This window comes from Chrysoperla carnea, chromosome 2 (genome assembly GCF_905475395.1).
Source record: "Chrysoperla carnea chromosome 2, inChrCarn1.1, whole genome shotgun sequence".
In the NCBI taxonomy this organism is placed as follows: domain Eukaryota; kingdom Metazoa; phylum Arthropoda; class Insecta; order Neuroptera; family Chrysopidae; genus Chrysoperla; species Chrysoperla carnea.
This window is the reverse complement of record NC_058338.1, coordinates 30,102,307-30,120,576: the sequence shown is the minus strand read 5'-3', so window position 1 is coordinate 30,120,576 and position 18,270 is coordinate 30,102,307. Positions and strand designations below refer to the sequence as shown.

The 18,270-nt window shown below is 29.7% G+C and overlaps 1 protein-coding gene across 1 annotated transcript; it reads left to right on the top strand.

The window, feature by feature from the left end:
* Positions 1-6,710: 6,710 nt before the first annotated feature.
* On the top strand, positions 6,711-14,986 carry LOC123292618 (uncharacterized transmembrane protein DDB_G0289901-like). The gene is made up of 6 exons (XM_044873332.1): positions 6,711-6,749; positions 10,027-12,144; positions 12,547-12,732; positions 13,480-13,616; positions 14,195-14,517; positions 14,867-14,986. Exons 2-6 carry the CDS (start codon positions 10,194-10,196, stop codon positions 14,874-14,876), a joined length of 2,607 nt encoding a protein of 868 aa, XP_044729267.1. The 5' UTR covers positions 6,711-6,749; positions 10,027-10,193; the 3' UTR covers positions 14,877-14,986.
* The last annotated feature ends 3,284 nt before the right edge of the window (positions 14,987-18,270 follow it).

The window sequence follows — 18,270 nt, the reverse complement described above, 5'->3', positions numbered from 1 at the left end:
CAGTAATAGGTATAAAGTTAGCGTACTTTTGTTGATATATTTGCAAAAAATTACAAATTTGTTTGGGCGTAGGTTTTAGGTAATCAGCAACAGTAATCAACACTGAGAAAGGTTCATATTTCAAAAGCTACGCTTTTTAACTTAGTCGAAAAATTTTATAATTTTCTCGTCAGCTTGATATTGATAAATTTCTTGTTTTTTAATACTTTTATAAGAATACTGTTAACTCAACAATGTGGATCATCCATCCAAGATCTGAAAAATTTGATTCGTTGTTAATTGAGTATGAAAAGGTAAATATTCATAAATTTTAAGCTGCCGCCCTTTAAAATTTTGAAGCACAGCTTTTTAAATAATGACCTTTTTCAGTGTTGTTAGACTGCCTGATTTGACTATTTGTTAGTTGTAAATAAGTCCAAAAAAGCAGTTTTGTATCTATATTATGCATTCGTTAAGTTTACGTTAGATCGTAGTTCTGCGAAATTTAATTAGTAGCATGGAGGCCCCCAAAAATTTACTTTATAAAGATATTCAGTTTAGTTTAAAATTTGAAACGCTTAGAAATTGATGGTAGAAACAAAGCTTGGGGTCAGCTTATTATTTACTCAGTCTAATTTGTGTTATTTTCCTACATTGCTTAAAATGTGGGCTATAAATTTAAAAAAATGCATGCTGAATAGAGGAGGTATAAAGGTTTTATAAATATTTCATTTCTATAGTTGTCTACTAATCTTTTAGCTACCTACCAAATGTTTTTAACACACCACCTAAATTATGGTCTTTCAAATGAATGAATTTATTTAACTTTTGCGTGCGATTCTAATAAATTATTTTTGTTGCAATTTTTTTAAACATAATTCACACACGCTGTTTTGCAGTTTCAAAAAACCCAAAACTTTGGTTCATTATCTAAATAAAAAAAATAAGTATTTGGATATTTATGAATTTTGAAATTTGTATATCCAATTATGGATATTAGAATAGCGTACAAAAATAACTTACGATTTGTCATTTTGCAATGTGACCATAAAATGTAAATTTTTTATTTTACTTATCGATTATTACTATAATTTTAATAATAATTGCCCTACGAGGATTTTTTTGCCAAATTTTAATCAGTTATAAAATAGTATATTGCAAAACGACTAAGCTGTTCATTGCACGTAAGAGCGGAGTTATTTTACCCTTCGAGAAGGTAATAGACAGTACCATAAATTGCATTTACTTTTTTTTCAATTGTTACAATCATTTTGTACGAAAAAAGTGTAAAATGAGGAAACTGGCGAGTGTACTTTTCGGGCCCATTTTGTTAAATATTTTCAAAGTTTACACATTCTAAATTTAATTGTGTATTCGGATGTAGTTATAAATATAAAAAAAAAAAGATAAATATTAAAAATAATTATGTGGGTTTCCTCTGTTATAGATGGATGTCTGAAAACGGATGTTAAACCCCATTATTATTATTATTTTTATACATTGAATTACATAATTCTTGAATGGAAAACAAAGCATAAAAATTGCAATGCAGCACGTCGGGGTGTGATCCCATGACGATTAATCGAATTAGATTAATAATTAGGCTTTTTAACCAATCATTCATAAAAATCACAATGCCTAACAATTTCGAGGGGCTTCAAATTGCGACGATAACATCGCAATTAATATTCGAAAATGATTAGATAAAAAAAATTTGACAGAAATTATTCGTTTCAAAAATTTGACAGAAATTAATTGTTCTGCTAAAATTTCGAATAATCGTCTTTTCAATAATAATTATCATATTCTATTTATGAAAATTCGCTTTCGAAAATTAGAAATTTTGTGTCAGTGTGTTCAAGTCTGTAATTGGATTTAATTTTCATTTATATTTAACAGCATTAACGAAGTATTTTGATCGAGACGGTTAAAAAAATGATATACCTGAATATATCAGCCGACACTGGCGATTAAATAATTTTTTTACATTTGTATAATTATAATATTTCACATTCAAAGACTACGTTTGAATATCTTTGTTTCAGTCAAGCTGTCTATCAAAATAAAAATTCATTTAAAATAATCTTCTTGAAAATCTGTAGGTATACCAAGAGCCTTTAAGCAGTAATTCTAATGTAAATTATATTATTTACTTCAATTATATGAAAAAAAAGAAGATTATATCTTAAAACTTGTGAATTGATGTAATTACACTTTAATTAAGTGTGGCTCACTACTTTAATCGATATGGTAAAGTGGGTGGATCGTATTGATCAATAAATTCGCATTGTTCAGTATTTTACATTTGGGACTAGTACCAAATTCTCATAGTATTTAAAAAACTCAATTTTTCTCTTTCAATTTGATGTGTGTTTCAAAGATGTATGATTTTTCTTGATTAAGATACGAGCAATTTTGTAATCGGTGATTACATATGCCCTAAATTTCAAATATATCGAAATATATCCGAAAAAATACAAAATAAGAAAAAACTTGCGTTGCTTTTTACAAGCTTTTATTTAACTTGCAATGTGTGTGTATGAATGTATGTTGTTTGTCCGGGTGAAATCTTGCAATCCAATTTTGAAGCAGTTTTCGTCAACCGATTGAGAGGAAATTTTGCATGCACGCTTAGTTTGGATGACATTACATGGTTACTTTGTCAATCAGTGACGTCCTGATTTTCCCATCGCTTCCACCATATTTGAGGTGCTCCGAATTATTGTTGATATTTTATATTGAGCGTCTCAAGCTTTTACGAATAGCCATGTATGAGTGACTCATAGGAAAAATTATTTTCTACCTTTTAGTACAATAAAAGCTTGTGCTTTAAAATGTATTTTTTATTTAAATTTTATTTGACATGAACTAAATTAAAATGACATTGAAGTTGTATAAATTTTTGAATGCATAAATTTTGTACATAAGACATATCTTGACAGCAAAAAATAATATGAAACGAAACTCCAATAATGAAGCGGAAAAATACGTAAATACTTTTTAAATAGCATAAAAGTTTTCATTATTATTCATTTTATTTATTAAAGAGGTCTACTTATATGAGCTAAAAGTGGGAGAGGGATCACAAATTAAAAATTTTGACCGAATACCAACTTATACGTCATTAAAAATGGCCTATTTCTTTTTGAGAGTCTTTCGGACCTCCGCATTTTGAGCTTTTTAAAATCTTTTAAAAATTATCTGACTTACTTTACAATATAAACCTTCTTCATCCCAATGGCGTGGGGGTTAAAACTAAAAAATTCCGCTTTAAACCATAAAGACTTTTTTAAGGATAATTTTCTAAAGCTGCAAAAAACCGCAAGTCAATACACACAGTCAACAATTTCTTCGTAAGAATCAAAAAATTCAAGGTTCGTTTATTGTACTAATTGTGTCGATTTAAGAAACACTTCGTATCCCATAGAGGTGGGTTTGAAAGTGTTTTTAATAAATTCTTATTTTACAAACTTCTTCAATAAGTTTAAGTTCATCTTCGTTACAATTTGTTTTTTGATTAATTTTTTAAATAATAATTGAATTTGATGACCTATGTTTTTGCTTAAATAGCACTTGGATGAGTTTTAAATGTATAAATGTTTAATAATAGATAGACATAACTTCTTACGCCATTGAAACCTAATAATCTATTCGAATCTTGAACTTTATATAATAATAAGTACCTATTAAACACTTGTCAAATTTTTTTTAAATATAATTAAATGGTAGATATTTTAAAATATAGATAAATAGTGTTTCTTTCATTAAACGAAAACGGTAATTTATAATGCTTAAAATGAGTATTCGTTTGTATTGTTGAGTTAGTTTGTGCCAAGTCAGTCACTGGGGATACAATCTGACTATTTCAAATGTTCTCGAGATATTTTAGAAATATGCTGTTAATTTGACTAAGAATATACAAGATATCAAAATTCCTGGACGTAAAACAGCAAAAAACGAAAATACATCTTTAAGGAATCATTTTTACTTGTGTATCTTTATTAAGAATAGTAGGTAGGTATATTCAATTAAGGTGTTCATCTCGAACTTTCGATTTTGATGAAATTTTATTGGCGTTTGTTTTTTTTTACCATTTAGAAACATTCGAAACGGCAGACGAAAAGTCTTTAACGTTCCATATTATTTGAAATAACACGTATATCATGAAACCGAGAAATAATATTGATATAAAATGTATAATTCAAAGGAAAATATGAACATCTAAGTAAACACTAATAAGGGCAAAATGGAATTAAAAAATTGCTTCTAATAAATTAAACATAAGAAAAATAATTTGAAATGTAATCATGGTGAAAACGTTGGGAAAATTATTTTTTTAAAGAAACAGGCGTAGCTAATTTTTATATGATTGAACATGCTTCAATTGTCACCCCAAAAAACTATAAATATCATAATGTTAAGCCATTTTTCTGAAAGACTTGCTTGGAATTTTAATAATTTATACTAAATGAAATTCGAAGTGATATTCAATACTAATTTGCCTCAGTGACAAACCTAGTTTGAAAAATATCCAAACATTTTAGATATAAAATTTCCTTCTAAACAGAATCAAATTAAGGTCTCCAGAGGGGCCATAGGCACATAAATAGTAACAATCATAATTCGTTATATTTAATAATTGTTGCCAAAGAAATCTGGATACTTTTTAGCTACATTTAAGACAATTTATTTAATATTAATTTTTGGGTTTTTTCGATAAAATAAAGTAAGTTTAATCGATCGAAATTGATCAATTTATTTAATAATTGTTTATGGGATTTTTTTTTCGATAAAAAAGTATAACTTTAATCGATCGATATTTTTCAATTTACTTAATAATTATTTTTGGGTTTTTTTTCGATAAAAGGGTATAAATTTAATCGATTTTTTTAAATTAAAAATAAATTTGTAGCTAATTTGTATGCATTTAAGTTAGATATCCATAATAGTTAGTTATTATCCTCTAAAAAAAAACTTTAAATACCAAATAAAGCGAAAAGGAATTTTAAAAGCTTATTTCTATATTGAACATAAATTTATATTTAGGTACCCACCTAATCTAAAATTAATTTCGTTTGATTACAAAACGACTTCAAGACCTACACATAAAACGATAAAAAATTATCTGTTGCGAATAGCTGGCTAATGTTATGTGTTTATGGTGGTGTTCTTTCTTAAAAAGACACCACAGTTATAATAAAATTAAAAACAATTTTGTAAAAAAAAAATTATTTTGTATTTTTGGGTGGTGGTGGAAATTACTGCGATTGATATCAACGCGCCATCCACTTGCAAGAGGTCATCTCCCTACGCATCATATCGTTCGTATATAAAACATATATTTATACAGAGTGTGTACTGGATTTTTAATATTTCTTCGAAACTTGTGCAAATTTTTATTAAAAATGTTTCGAATCACTTTTTAGGCAAGGGTGGAATTTTCTTTTGGACATGTAAATAATGAAAGGGGATTATGTAAAAATGGCATTTACATACTTTTTTGTTATAAAAACACAAAAGTGATATTTAACCCTTGCTTACCACACCTCTCTGGAGTAACACGTTTACCACATCCGGGTGCTTTGGACTTGGGCGAGAAAAATCATTATAAAAAAGAAACTATTGCATAGATTTAGTTTTTAAATTTTTGTTGAGCCTTCTTACGTAAAAAGACATAAATATGTTAAAAAAATTACCATATTTGAAAAATTGAGAAAAATGTCTCTTTTTATTAAAAAATTCATTCAGGCGAATTTGACCCGATCTTATTTGAATTTTTTTTGAAACCCTCTAGTTTTAGGTCATTCTTTTCAGCTGTGATGCCACTTTTTCGCTAGTTATCACTTATGTGCTGAATTCCGGAAACTGAATTCCACATTCTGGAACCCTATTATAGCTAGGTTAATTTTGATTATAAATTTGAAAAGTATGACCCAAATTTAATCAAGGATTACATACTTGATTTTCAAAATTGGGTAAAATTTGTATGTGATAGAGCAAAATTAAAATTTTTGGATTGTGATGACGTCATAAAGTTAATAAATTTGATTTCTTTAATAACACAGGCAAATATGGTCCGAACTTATTTGAATTTTTTTTGAAAACCACTATTCTTTTCAGCTGTGATGTCAATTAGCTATCACTTATGTGCTTAATTCCGGGACCAGGACTCCACATTCTTGAAACCTATTAGAGCTAGGTTCATTTTGATCACAAATTTGAAAAGTATGACCCAAATTTAGTAGTATTATCAATGTTAATTTTTAATATATTAAATCACATTAATGTTAAAATATTAAAATTGGATATATTATTTTTGAAAACTCGTTACCGAAACACACTATATAATAAATTTATTAACAAAACTATTGCTAAATAAAAACATATAAGATTGCAGCATCGTAAATGACTCCTCCCAAGTCTCACTCAAATTCAGGACCCATGAAGCTGGTGGCCCTATAAGTATCACCAGCGACCATGACATTCAACGCATTTCGCTAACGACATATTTAAAGGTCACTGTTAAAACAATTCTTTGTCGTATGAGGAATAAAAATAACTGAAACTTCTTCGAAATTTTTATTTCTTTTATCTTACAATATAAAAAAATTATAATTTTATTAATGAAATGTTTTTAAAAAATGTGTATTTTGTTATATTTTCTTTAGTTAATATTCTTGAAAATTATCTAATAAAATCTGAAAATGTAGACGGCGAGACTTATAACCAAGGATATCTTCAATATGTACCGGCAGCAGAATTGAAAAACGGTATTTATATTTTTTTTATTATTCGTATTTTTAATTTTTTGTGTAGAACAAAATTTTGTTCCATTTGTTTATGTTATTTTTCCAAACGCCATCTATTGAAATATTCTTTCATTGATTTATTATCTCCAAGCACTTTTTGTGGTGTCAGGAGAATAAAAAGATCCCAAAAATATTCGAAGAAACAATTGTCCAAGAAAAACATCGATTAGAAAGAAAATCCGCTGAAAACAAAGAGTTGAACTGAGTTGTATTGAGATATCACGGGTTGACTTTTAAAAAAAATAGTTTTGAAGTATATATATATTTTTCGCTCATTTTTGCGGATATAAGGGTTCATTTTTCCAGAGATCCGTAGCCGACAAAATATTTTGTCATTATTCTAAATTGGTATTGGCCTATCGATCTCGGGAGGCGGATCCCAAAAATAATATCTAAAAAAAAAAGTTTCATGAATAAATATCTCTGAGAAAAGCAATCCGAAAAAATATTAAGAAATAGTGCTTCTCATTTTAATTAAAATTCATTTGTATAAATCACTTTTCTAATTTGGGTCATTAAAAAGAAAAACTTGGGGTAGTATATAATGGCCTGATGATTCGATTTTCGTATTGATTTTTTGCAATATTACTTTGATTACTTAAACAACACACTCTTCTCTTGGGTGCATAAGTTTTTTTAAGGAATCTACCTCAGCGGATTTTCTTTCCATCAATTCTTTTTGTACGTTTTTTGCGGATATTTTTTTCAGTATTTTTTTTTTCGGCTTCTCTACTCAATACATGTGCATTTTAAAATAATTTTATTTATTGATTTTAATAAATTTGCTAAATCATGACTAATAATTGAGTTAGTATATAATCAATTTTTTTTTTAACGCCTATGATTATTAGATATTATTACAATATCTTATTATTATAATATATTAATTTAAAAATTGTATAAACTGTATATTTAATAATATTCATTAATTGTTTATGTACTCGTATTCGAAAAATTCGTACGAATATCGGTATTCGCAGATAAAATATTAAATCTTCACGTTAATATTCGTTTTCACGAATATGATAAGTCTTACATTCGTTTCATCTCTAAATGAAACATATAAGTGATACACCATTTAAAAAACACCCGACAAATTGTTCTGGTATGGAATCCTAAACTCGCATTTGAAACATATCTAAGAACACTCTCCATTAAATTGCCTTTTTCCTTAAAGCCTTTCCCAAACTGAGCCGATTTAGAAAAGCAGTTTTGTAAAAATGTACAAAAAAAAAAAAAAATCAAATAACGAAATAAGCTTAGAACTTTCTTTTTTTCGTAAAGAGTTGGTGGTGGAGTTAGCGTGATTTTACATAGGTAATTGCCTAAAACATAAATTCAAATTTTGGGAAAAATAATGTGAATGAACGGATAATAGATTGAAATATGGATTAATTAATTATATTATTATCCAACATTTTATTAATGTTAATATTTATTTGATCATAAATTAATAATAATAAAATACTTTTTTTGCCAAATGTCAGAAACCTGCTTAAGTATGATAAATGTAATATATTTCCAATATAATAAATCGAAAATATTTTGCATTTCGATTTATTGATTGGGAATTTTGAGATAGGGGGGATTTATTTGTACATTCATTCTCTAGCTAAATTATAAATTGAATTAATTATGACTATATTTGGTAATGTGGGTTCATATGTATAATATAAATTGAACAATGCGAACCGGTTTTTTGTAGTAATTGTTGCAATCAAAAATGATTTTGGAAGGACCAAGTTCATTCTTGGAAGTGGTTTTCTACTTATTTTATTTTTGTTTTTAACAAGAAATGCAAGTAAATATTTATATATTTACCTTATTAAAGTTGTTCAGATGAATTCATGCACTTGAATTGTTTATTTTAAGGGCTCTGTATAATATAGTGTCGTAACTTTTAACATTGTATAATAAGTTAGTAAATTTATGTATTTTCACCTACGTATTGTAAGTCAATTTTCGAAAATGTATATTTTGTTAGATACATTTCGTGATTTTTTCGTAAATGGGCCTGTTTTTGAGTTATAAGTATGCAGTATAACGTTTTTCAAATTGATTAAGAAGAAATGGAAGTAGGTGACAATTGATTACGGCGTCTAGACAGTATCTTCTACATTAGTAGTTAATTTTATTAAATCAATTTTTTTTCTTGAGTATTTTACGTAGCAGTATATTACTAACTTGTTGATTAAGTAACAGCTTTCTTTCTCTGTCATTTACGTAAAACTTCTACGTATTCATTGAAAAATTTTGATATTTAATTGCACTAAAATAAACCTTACAACTTTGCATACATTTAGTTTCTGTTCGTGGAATTTCGAAATATATAAGAATTCGAAAACTATTCATTTTGACTGGATACATCATATTCTAGCATTGAATAGAAATTCAAAATTCAAAAATAAGTTTCTCATAAAAATTTTAACATTTTTATTTGAAACATTTATTCGAAATTCATTTGGAGGAAATATGACTTAATTTGACTATTATGCAATTTAATTGAAAGGTCACAGAAAAATGGATTAAACAAAAGTTGTCAAGGTGAGTAAAGGTCATTCATCTGTGTTATCTTTGATCTCCAAGTTAATTTTCCACCAAACCATTTGAAGGTCAAGGTCAAATTTTTTATCTTAAGCTTCATTTTTCATATTGTTTCGTAAATAGCCGAAAAATTTGTCTTCAAATTAAATATTGTGACCTTGAAAGGTTAAATATTTAAAAACTATCCAGAACATGCTAATTTGTTTTTGTGTTTTCCTAGGTTTATTTAATCGTTGTAAATTGACCTGGAGATCAAAGTTTTGAACACAGATGAATGGCCTTTAATGCAATTTGAAAAAAAAATATTCCAAATGAAATGTTAATTTTATTTTTCAATTTAACAATTTTTACTTTGCTTTTTGATTTTCATCATAGCTGGTATATTTTAGGATATTTTTCCACTTTTCCATCGAATAAAATGACGTACCTTTTAAATATAACTTTTGAGGTTTTGGTACCTAATTCGATTCTTACTTTTTAGGGGACTATTCTGTAGCAAATTTGCATCACTTTAGATCATATATGGATGCCAAGAAGTACCAATTAATTTATTCATATATCTCCAATATGAACATTTGTTTTAAAAAAGAAATATTTTTGAATTATAAATTCACATTTGAGACGCGATTTCATTAATAATTTGTTAATAATTATAAATATCTCATTAATAAAATTTATTATTTGATGATTTCAGCTGAAAAAAAACTGTATCCATTATATGGCCAAGAGCAACAAACACCACAAATTTTTTTGCAAAATAATAAAGGTGGTGAAAGATATTATACAACGTATCCTACTGTTCAATATGGACAGTTGATTGGGAATCAGCAATTTCGAAATCCAAGCTATATACCCAACAATATGGGATATATTGTTGTTCCAAAGGAGAAAGATATTATTTATTACGAAGGAAACTCCAAGGAAAATAGCCCCAATAATGATGGAGGATTCGGAATCGCTAAAAATAGTACATATGTGGGGAATGGCATAAATAATGGATTTAATAATCAACAAGTGAATGGAGGACAATTAGGAATTAATAATCAGATTGGAAACAGCGGAGATGATGTGCGTAATATTGCGCTTCCTACTTCTGTTGGAGGAGAGTTAGGATTTAATATTCAGCACGGACACACAGGACATGGTATAATTAATGGACAGAGCATTCAGAGCCATACTGGAGCAGGACTCGGGATTAATTTACAACAAGGAAATCAGTTAAATGGGGTAGGTAATGGACAAAACGTACCGAGCCTCAGTGGTATAAGTAATGGGCAGAATGTCCAGAACCCTACTGGAACTGGATTCGGGCTCAATTTTCAACAAGGAAATCAATTAAACGGTGTAATTAATGGACAAAATGTACCGAGCCCCAGTGGTGTATTTAATGGACAGAATAACCAGAACCCTACTGGAATTGGATTCGGGCTCAATTTTCAACAAGGAAATCAATTAAACGGTATAAGTAATGGACAAAATGTACCGATCCCCAGTGGTGTAAGTAATGGACAGAATATCCAGAGTCCTACTGGAACTGTATTCGGGCTCAATAATCAACAAGGAAATCAGTTAAATGGTATTAATAATGGACAAAATGTACCGAGCCTCAGTGGTGTAAGTAATGGACAGAATATCCAGAGCCCTACTGGAACTGGATTTGGTCTTAATAATCAACAAGGAAATCAGTTAAATGGTATTAATAATGGACAGAATGTACCGAGCCTCAGTGGTGTAAGTAATGGACAAAATATCCAGAGCCCTACTGGAACTGGATTTGGTCTTAATAATCAACAAGGAAATCAGTTAAATGGTATTAATAATGGACAGAATTTCCAATACCCTAATCAAGCTAATGGACAATCGGTAAATGGAGTGACAGGACAGTTGGGCGGATACTTTCCTGATGGCAACTACCCACCTGGAGGTGCTGGAAGTAGTGGAGGTGGGAGTGGGGGTAGCAATTGGAATGGTGGTTCTGGGAGTAGTGGTGGTGGAAGTGGCGGTACTGGAGTAGGTGGAGGTAGCAATTGGGGTACTGGTTCTGGAAGTGGTGGTTCTGGGAGTAGTGGTGGTGGAAGTGGCGGTACTGGAGTAGGTGGAGGTAGCAATTGGGGTACTGGTTCTGGAAGTGGTGGTTCTGGAGGTGGTGGTGGTGGAAGTGGCGGTACTGGAATTGGTGGTGGTAACAATTGGGGTAGTGGTTCTGGAAATGGTGGCACTGGAGGTGGTAGTGGTGGAAGTGGCGGTACTGGAATCGGTGGTGGTAGCAATTGGGGTAATGGTTCTGGAAATGGTGGTGCTGGAGGTGGTAGTGGTGGAAGTGGCGGTACTGGAATCGGTGGTGGTAGCAATTGGGGCAGTGGTTCTGGAAGTGGTGGTGATGGAGGTGGTAGTAGTGGAAGTGGCGGTACTGGAATCGGTGGGGGTAGCAATTGGGGTAGTGGTTCTGGAAATGGTGGCACTGGAGGTGGTAGTGGTGGAAGTGGCGGTACTGGAATCGGTGGGGGTAGCAATTGGGGTAATGGTTCTGGAAGTGGTGGTACTGGAGGTGGTGGTGGCAGTACAGGAACTGGTGGAGTTGGCGGTGGTGGTGCTCCCAATTGGCCCGCACCTTCCAACCCACCACAAGGTACTCCCAGCCCTACAACAAGTTCTCCGCCAGAAAGCAGCAGTTCATCGCCAGGTTCTCCCATCTCTCCAACCTTACCACCTCCCACGGGTGGAACATCTACTCAATCCACCGGGTCATCTGACAATGGTAGTGGTTCAAACAATTCAGGTGGATCTTCTGGTAGTGGAGGTTCCCAAACAGGTAAGTTCCTTAAGCAAATTATTATAAAATTTTATAGAAAATCTACGAAATTATCCAATGTTAGTAGAGTCAAATCTGTGCAACTGGGACCTGAAAACAGTGTTTGAAAGATATTTAGAAAGTGTTATTACATTCAGTTGTACACTTCCACGTAGAAAGCGATATAGAATATCTCACATCAGTCATAAACCATTACTAATAGAATGTTCAAATTTTGGATTTAGTACTGTTGTAAAATTTAGTTGTACAACTTGCCTTCTAATCTGAACGTAGTTTTCACAATTATCGAAATGAACTTTTATTTAATTTCGAATCGAGTTGAAGTTTTACTGACCTTCATAGTCAAGGTCTAAATACTTTGCGCTAATATGTATAAATGAAATTTCTTTGTTTTATATACAGAATCCTTGGCTAAGTACTGTAAGCGTCTTTACGGTCAATTCCCTATTACAACCGCTTGCAATAAATTTGTCAATTGTTGGAATGGTATTGCTCATGAACAAACTTGTCCTGCCGGACTTGTATTTTCCCACAAAGGACCATACTGTGATTATCCAACTAATGTTAATTGTGATGGACGTGCTTATTGTAAGTATATTTTTTTAATTAAAGCTTCATGTTTTTTTTTTGTAAAATGAGTGGTTATTATTATGCTCATTCAAAAGTATTTTTGACTAACTTGAGCAAAATTATGTAAGCTTGTAGTGTTTGCAAAAGATTTAACTAATGAAAAGAATTATTAAACTTTTTAATGGACCACCAATATAATTTTACTTAAACGAATACTTAAACGTTGATTATTGCCAATGGTCTTTGTACATTAAATTATTTTTATATTTTAGTATATTTTTAACCTCCGGCTAAAAAGAGTAAGAATGTAACCTGCGTTCATGTGGATTTGTGTATCTGCATGTCTGTCTGTGGCGTTGTAGCTTCTAAACGGATAAACCGATTTTAATTTTTTTTTAAAAGTAATTTTTTTAAAAGTAAAAAGAGGGGATAATCTTCAAACGGCTGAGCAGATTTTCTTGAAACATAACTAAGAACGATCGGATAAATCATACTGATTTTTTGTCGGAGATTTCTTTAAATTTTTAGTTATTTTTTATCTAATACAAGTTTTCTACCTAAAATAGCGTCTTATTAAATACCGTCTAGTAAAATTAGGCGAGAACTATTAGGTATGGTATCAAGATCATAATTATTGACATCGGCTTATTTTTGGTATCAATAAGAAAGTTTATTCCTAGGCAGTGCAATGATAACGCCATCACTATATTTTGTTCATTCAAACAATAATAGGTCAATCATTTTAACCAATTATTTATATTACAGCACCACCTCCATCTCCTGCAGGATGTCAAGATGGTTTTGGTATGTATGCAAATCCAAAGAATTGTAGTGAGTTCTTCAGATGTAATCACGGAGTTCCTGTGAAATTCTCATGTGCTAATGGAACATTGTTTAGTTCGGTATGTATTGATAAACAACAATAAAATAAAAACATTTTTAATTTTAATTAAATTTTTATTTTACAAAGTAAAGCTTATGTAATGTGAACTGAGAGGAACAATTTCCACTCGAAATTTAACGTTTGGCTTTTCTAAGCATCTAGAAACGAAAACGCAAAATAAATTTCTGTCTTGCAACAAAATAACTTATTTTAAATCGTTATTTAACAATTTACAAAAAGATTATTTATAAACAAATAAAATATATCGACTAAAACAGATGAAACGACAAAAAAGGAACATTTTGAGCTTAAATTGGCTCACATAAGTTTACTGGAGACAGAAATGGAAACCATATTGCGCTTGAACATATTGATTATTAACAAATAAATTTTTTGAAAAAAATCTGTCGTAAATGTAAAAGTCGGGCTGAACCTCATAAACCGCAATAGTTAGACAGCTGTAACAACAAAAAAGTTTAGATTTTCATACCTGAAGGTTTCCGTACTTTTTTTTCTTTTGCAAAAGCAGCTAATAACATTAATTTTTTGAACACAATAATCAAATTATTGGTTTCATTGTTAATTTTTTTGTTTTAGGTTACGAATACATGTGATTTTTCTCATAAAGTAGTATGTCCTTCAAGCCAGAAACCTCCAAATACTTCTGGAGACACTGCGGGTTACTTTAGAGCAAATAATAATCAAATAACAAATACCGGAGGATCATCAACGTCTAACGAATATTACAAATTTTATAAGAATGTTCGGAGTTGTCAGCCAGGGAGTGTATATAAAATGAAATACGATTGTACAAGTTTAAGTGTATGTAGAAATGGACATGTTGAAGATATAAATTGCCCTGAAGGAACAGCTTATGATATTAAAGCAGCAGCATGTATACAAAAAGCGATGGCAAAATGGTAACTTAAATTTCCAAACTATTCTTTAGGAAAATATGAAATAGTCTGACCTTAGTCATACTAATTAAGCTTAAAATAGAAGTAAAGTATAAATAAGTAAATAAGAGCCAAAATATATTTTATTCCAAACACGATAATTAAACTCGACTGTACCACTTTTTAGAAAAATTGACCACAAAACGCACTAGGTGGTGATGGCATAACTTTTACTTTTACGATTTGTAGATGGGACGATTTACAGTCTTCGAATTAAGGCCAAAAAATTGACCGTAGCTATTAATAACCAAGCCCCTTACCTGTAAATATGACATTATTCAAATGATTTAACTTAATAATTTTTTTGTTTCAGTTTCCAATGAATGGTATTATCGAGAAATTATTAGAATGAATGAGCAACTAGAAATAATTAATTTAGATATCTGGATTTTCATTAAATGTTAAAATCGATATCTAAGTTTTTGGGATACATATGGTGGTGGAATACTGTAAATTATTTATTTTATGTTTTGATTGCATGCTCTGTAAAATATTAATTGTGTAAAAAAAGAAAGAAAAATGCAAATAAATAGTTTACAAAAAAAAATTTTATGAAGTTTTCTTAAAAGTTTTACTGATATATTTGTTATACAATAAACTTTCGTTTTGAACCGTGCGCTTATATATTAAGTGTGCTGTATTACCTTCCTTTCCCCTAAATGTTTTGTCTTAGGACTTCTTTATGCTAGGAATGTTTTCCTCTAAAGTCTATAAAATTATTTCATTTTTCTAGTAGCATCTGGGTACTAGCTAAACTTGTAGCGGTTAATTTTAGTGAAATGATTATGTTGAAGGTGCTGGGTTGAAATTAATAAAAAAAATACTGCTTCGAAATCAATTAATTGATTTTTTGTGACTGAAAATTGAAATTGCTTAGTATGTTCCGGGCTACTATTCACACCCAATTATATAGTTTGATTCATAGACAAAATAATTATGGCTAGCTGTACCGAGCACTACGTTGGTGGAAGAGATGGGAAGTCAAAGAAGTTTACAATATATTAACTTGTTTTATACTTTTAACATGAAGTAATCCTTTTCGTTTGAAAGCTTTCAAACAAAGTTTCTGTCGGTGGATAGGAATGTGTGGTAAAAATCTCTAAATTCTTAAAAGTTCTAAAATATTTTTGAAGAAACTCACTTACTGAGAAGTGCACATCGGCGGCTGGTGATGTACTGACATAACAAAATTTTCTAGCGGTTTTAAAAATTTATTGAATTTTCGAAGCAACTCAACGAAAAGAAAACAATATCAGAAAGTCTAAAGTGAATATTCTCAAGCGATAGTCCTCAGTATAACTCCCTTTTTACAAGTGACTACTGACAGGGGAGGCTTCTTTTTGATAAGCGGTAAACAGTCGTAAGTTTGGGATAATTTGGGATAAATAGAAGATATTTATGATTGAATCAGAATCTTAAAAATGATAAATGTTTCTTTTTTTTTTGAAATCTTAATTAAAAGATAATTAAATTGAAAGAAAGAGATTAAAAGGTTTTGGTATCTTTACATAACCGGATGTCCGCCAACATACAAAACAAATTGAGCAAATTTTGTGAGATCCGACTTTTCCCAGATAATTTCACAAATGTTTATATTTATCATATATATAAGTACAAGCCTTTACTGCTAGTAATCACTTCTGAAAAAAGGCTAAGGACTGGGAAACAAAAAACTTTATGCCATTTAGAAAATTTTTACACAATGTTCTAGAAAGATTTGTTATTTTCGAAAACATGTATCTATCAAACATTAGGAAGGTAAGTGACCCGAATGAAGTTATATTATGATTTTATTGTTTATTATTTTTTAAATTTTGGATTCAATTGAATTAAATTTAATAATCTATCCCGATTTCTGTTGAGTGATGACTAGTCTTAAGCAGTTATATATAGGCAGTATGTAGATATTTAATGCACCAACAGTTGCATAAACAAAAAGAAGATTCATAACTCAAGTATATAATAATACAGTAATAGAATAGTAATGACTGTTGTTATATCGTTGTGTTATGAATCTTCTTTTTGTTTATGCAACTGTTGGTGCATTAAATATCTATATACTGCCTATAACTGCTTAAGTTAGCCTGATCTTATATTAAGATTTGAATTTGGAAGAATCATCAGCTCCAATATTTTTTTAGGTAATACTCTTATTTGTTTAATAACGACATTTTCTGTTATTATATAATAGTTATATAGTTATTTATAAAAAAGGTAGTAGCAGACTTTTGATGTGTTAAGAAGTCTATTATCCTTTTTGTTTATACTTTTTTGGTAGCTGTAAGAAAAAAGTTTGTGATAAAAAGATAGCAAGTTTTTATTACCACCAGTCCAGAACACATTTTCTTTTTAGTGCAGTTAGAAATATTAAAAAATGTTATTTAAAGTCGTTCTTAAGATGGAAATAAACATGAAAATTTGATATTATTCGAATAATAAAATATATTATATAAAAAAAATATACAGAATACGTTGATATTATTCGAAAAATAAAATTAAAAATGGCATACCACTACTTTGGTCTGTTACCAAGAGAATGGTTATTCCTTCCGGGAAAAATTCATTTTTAATAATTTTCAAATTGGTACAGTGGCCTCTATTGAAATAAAAGTATATTTTTTCCGCAACAGTAACCTTTGGCTTCGGGTGGCTAACCTTTTCCTCAGCGGTAAGGAAGTTTTGTTTCGTTATTAGAATAGTATCACCTGTTATTTTTTTACAAACTTCAGCTTTAGAAAATGGGTAAAAACTTGCATTTTTCAAAATTTCAAAGTTGCTTATCCGACAGCCTCTTTTAGGTATGTTCGTTTCTTCTGAAAGACGACTTAAACTAACGTTTTGGCATATTTCTACATGAATTAAAGTGACTTTTTTAGACCCAAAATTGTAATATTTGACCAAGAATGTCAACCTTTTTTCTCAGTATAAACTGTTATTTCTGAAACTTTCATCGAAAATATATGATTCAACATTTAATAGTCTTTCACAAAAAAAACTTATAACACGAAAATTTGTTACCTGCTTGTTTACGTAAAATTTTCAAAAAAAAAAACTATTTTGTTATTGTAAAATGTGAAAGTTGATTACGAAAACAATTACGTTTTGGCATTATATAGGTATTATATCTACATATATTATTGTAGGCTGTTTAAAACATGTTTGGCTATGGTTTAGTGACCATTGGTGCCCTAATAATTAATGGCATATTTAAAAAGTATATCCATTGGTAAGAACATTTTTAGTATAAAAAAAAAAGTTAAAAAAACACAACTTACAGGAATTTATTGGCGCCTTACCAAAATTTTACACGGTCACAATTAAATTAAATACATAACTTACATGAGTAAATTTATTAATTTTGTATTTTCATATTTAAATTGTAATAATTACAAATTGATGTAAAATCTAGAGGTATCTATATTACCAAAAATTTATTTTGAGTCGCCTTAGAATTCTAAATACTATGAATTTCAATACGAACGTTATATCATTTATGTTATAAATATGCTTCCTACTGATAACGAATGCTTAATTATTTTGTACCTAAAAAATATAACGAAACGTAACGTAATTGTAACGATCCGCGATAATTATACAAATGGTAGCAAAAAGATTCATCAACGTGCATTTCATCCGCGGTCATTTGATCCCGCCATTTGAACCGTTGCCATTTCGACCCTATATAGGTACTTTATCCCCTTCAAGTTGATTCTTGAG

Excerpts from the sequence above, each read along its gene's own strand:
- LOC123292618 (XM_044873332.1), top strand. The coding sequence starts at position 10,194 with ATGGGATATATTGTTGTTCCAAAGGAGAAAGATATTATTTATTACGAA. Across the intron at positions 12,145-12,546 it reads TAGTGGAGGTTCCCAAACAG|AATCCTTGGCTAAGTACTGT; the intron begins GTAAGTTCCTTA and ends TTTTATATACAG. Across the intron at positions 12,733-13,479 it reads TTGTGATGGACGTGCTTATT|CACCACCTCCATCTCCTGCA; the intron begins GTAAGTATATTT and ends TTTATATTACAG.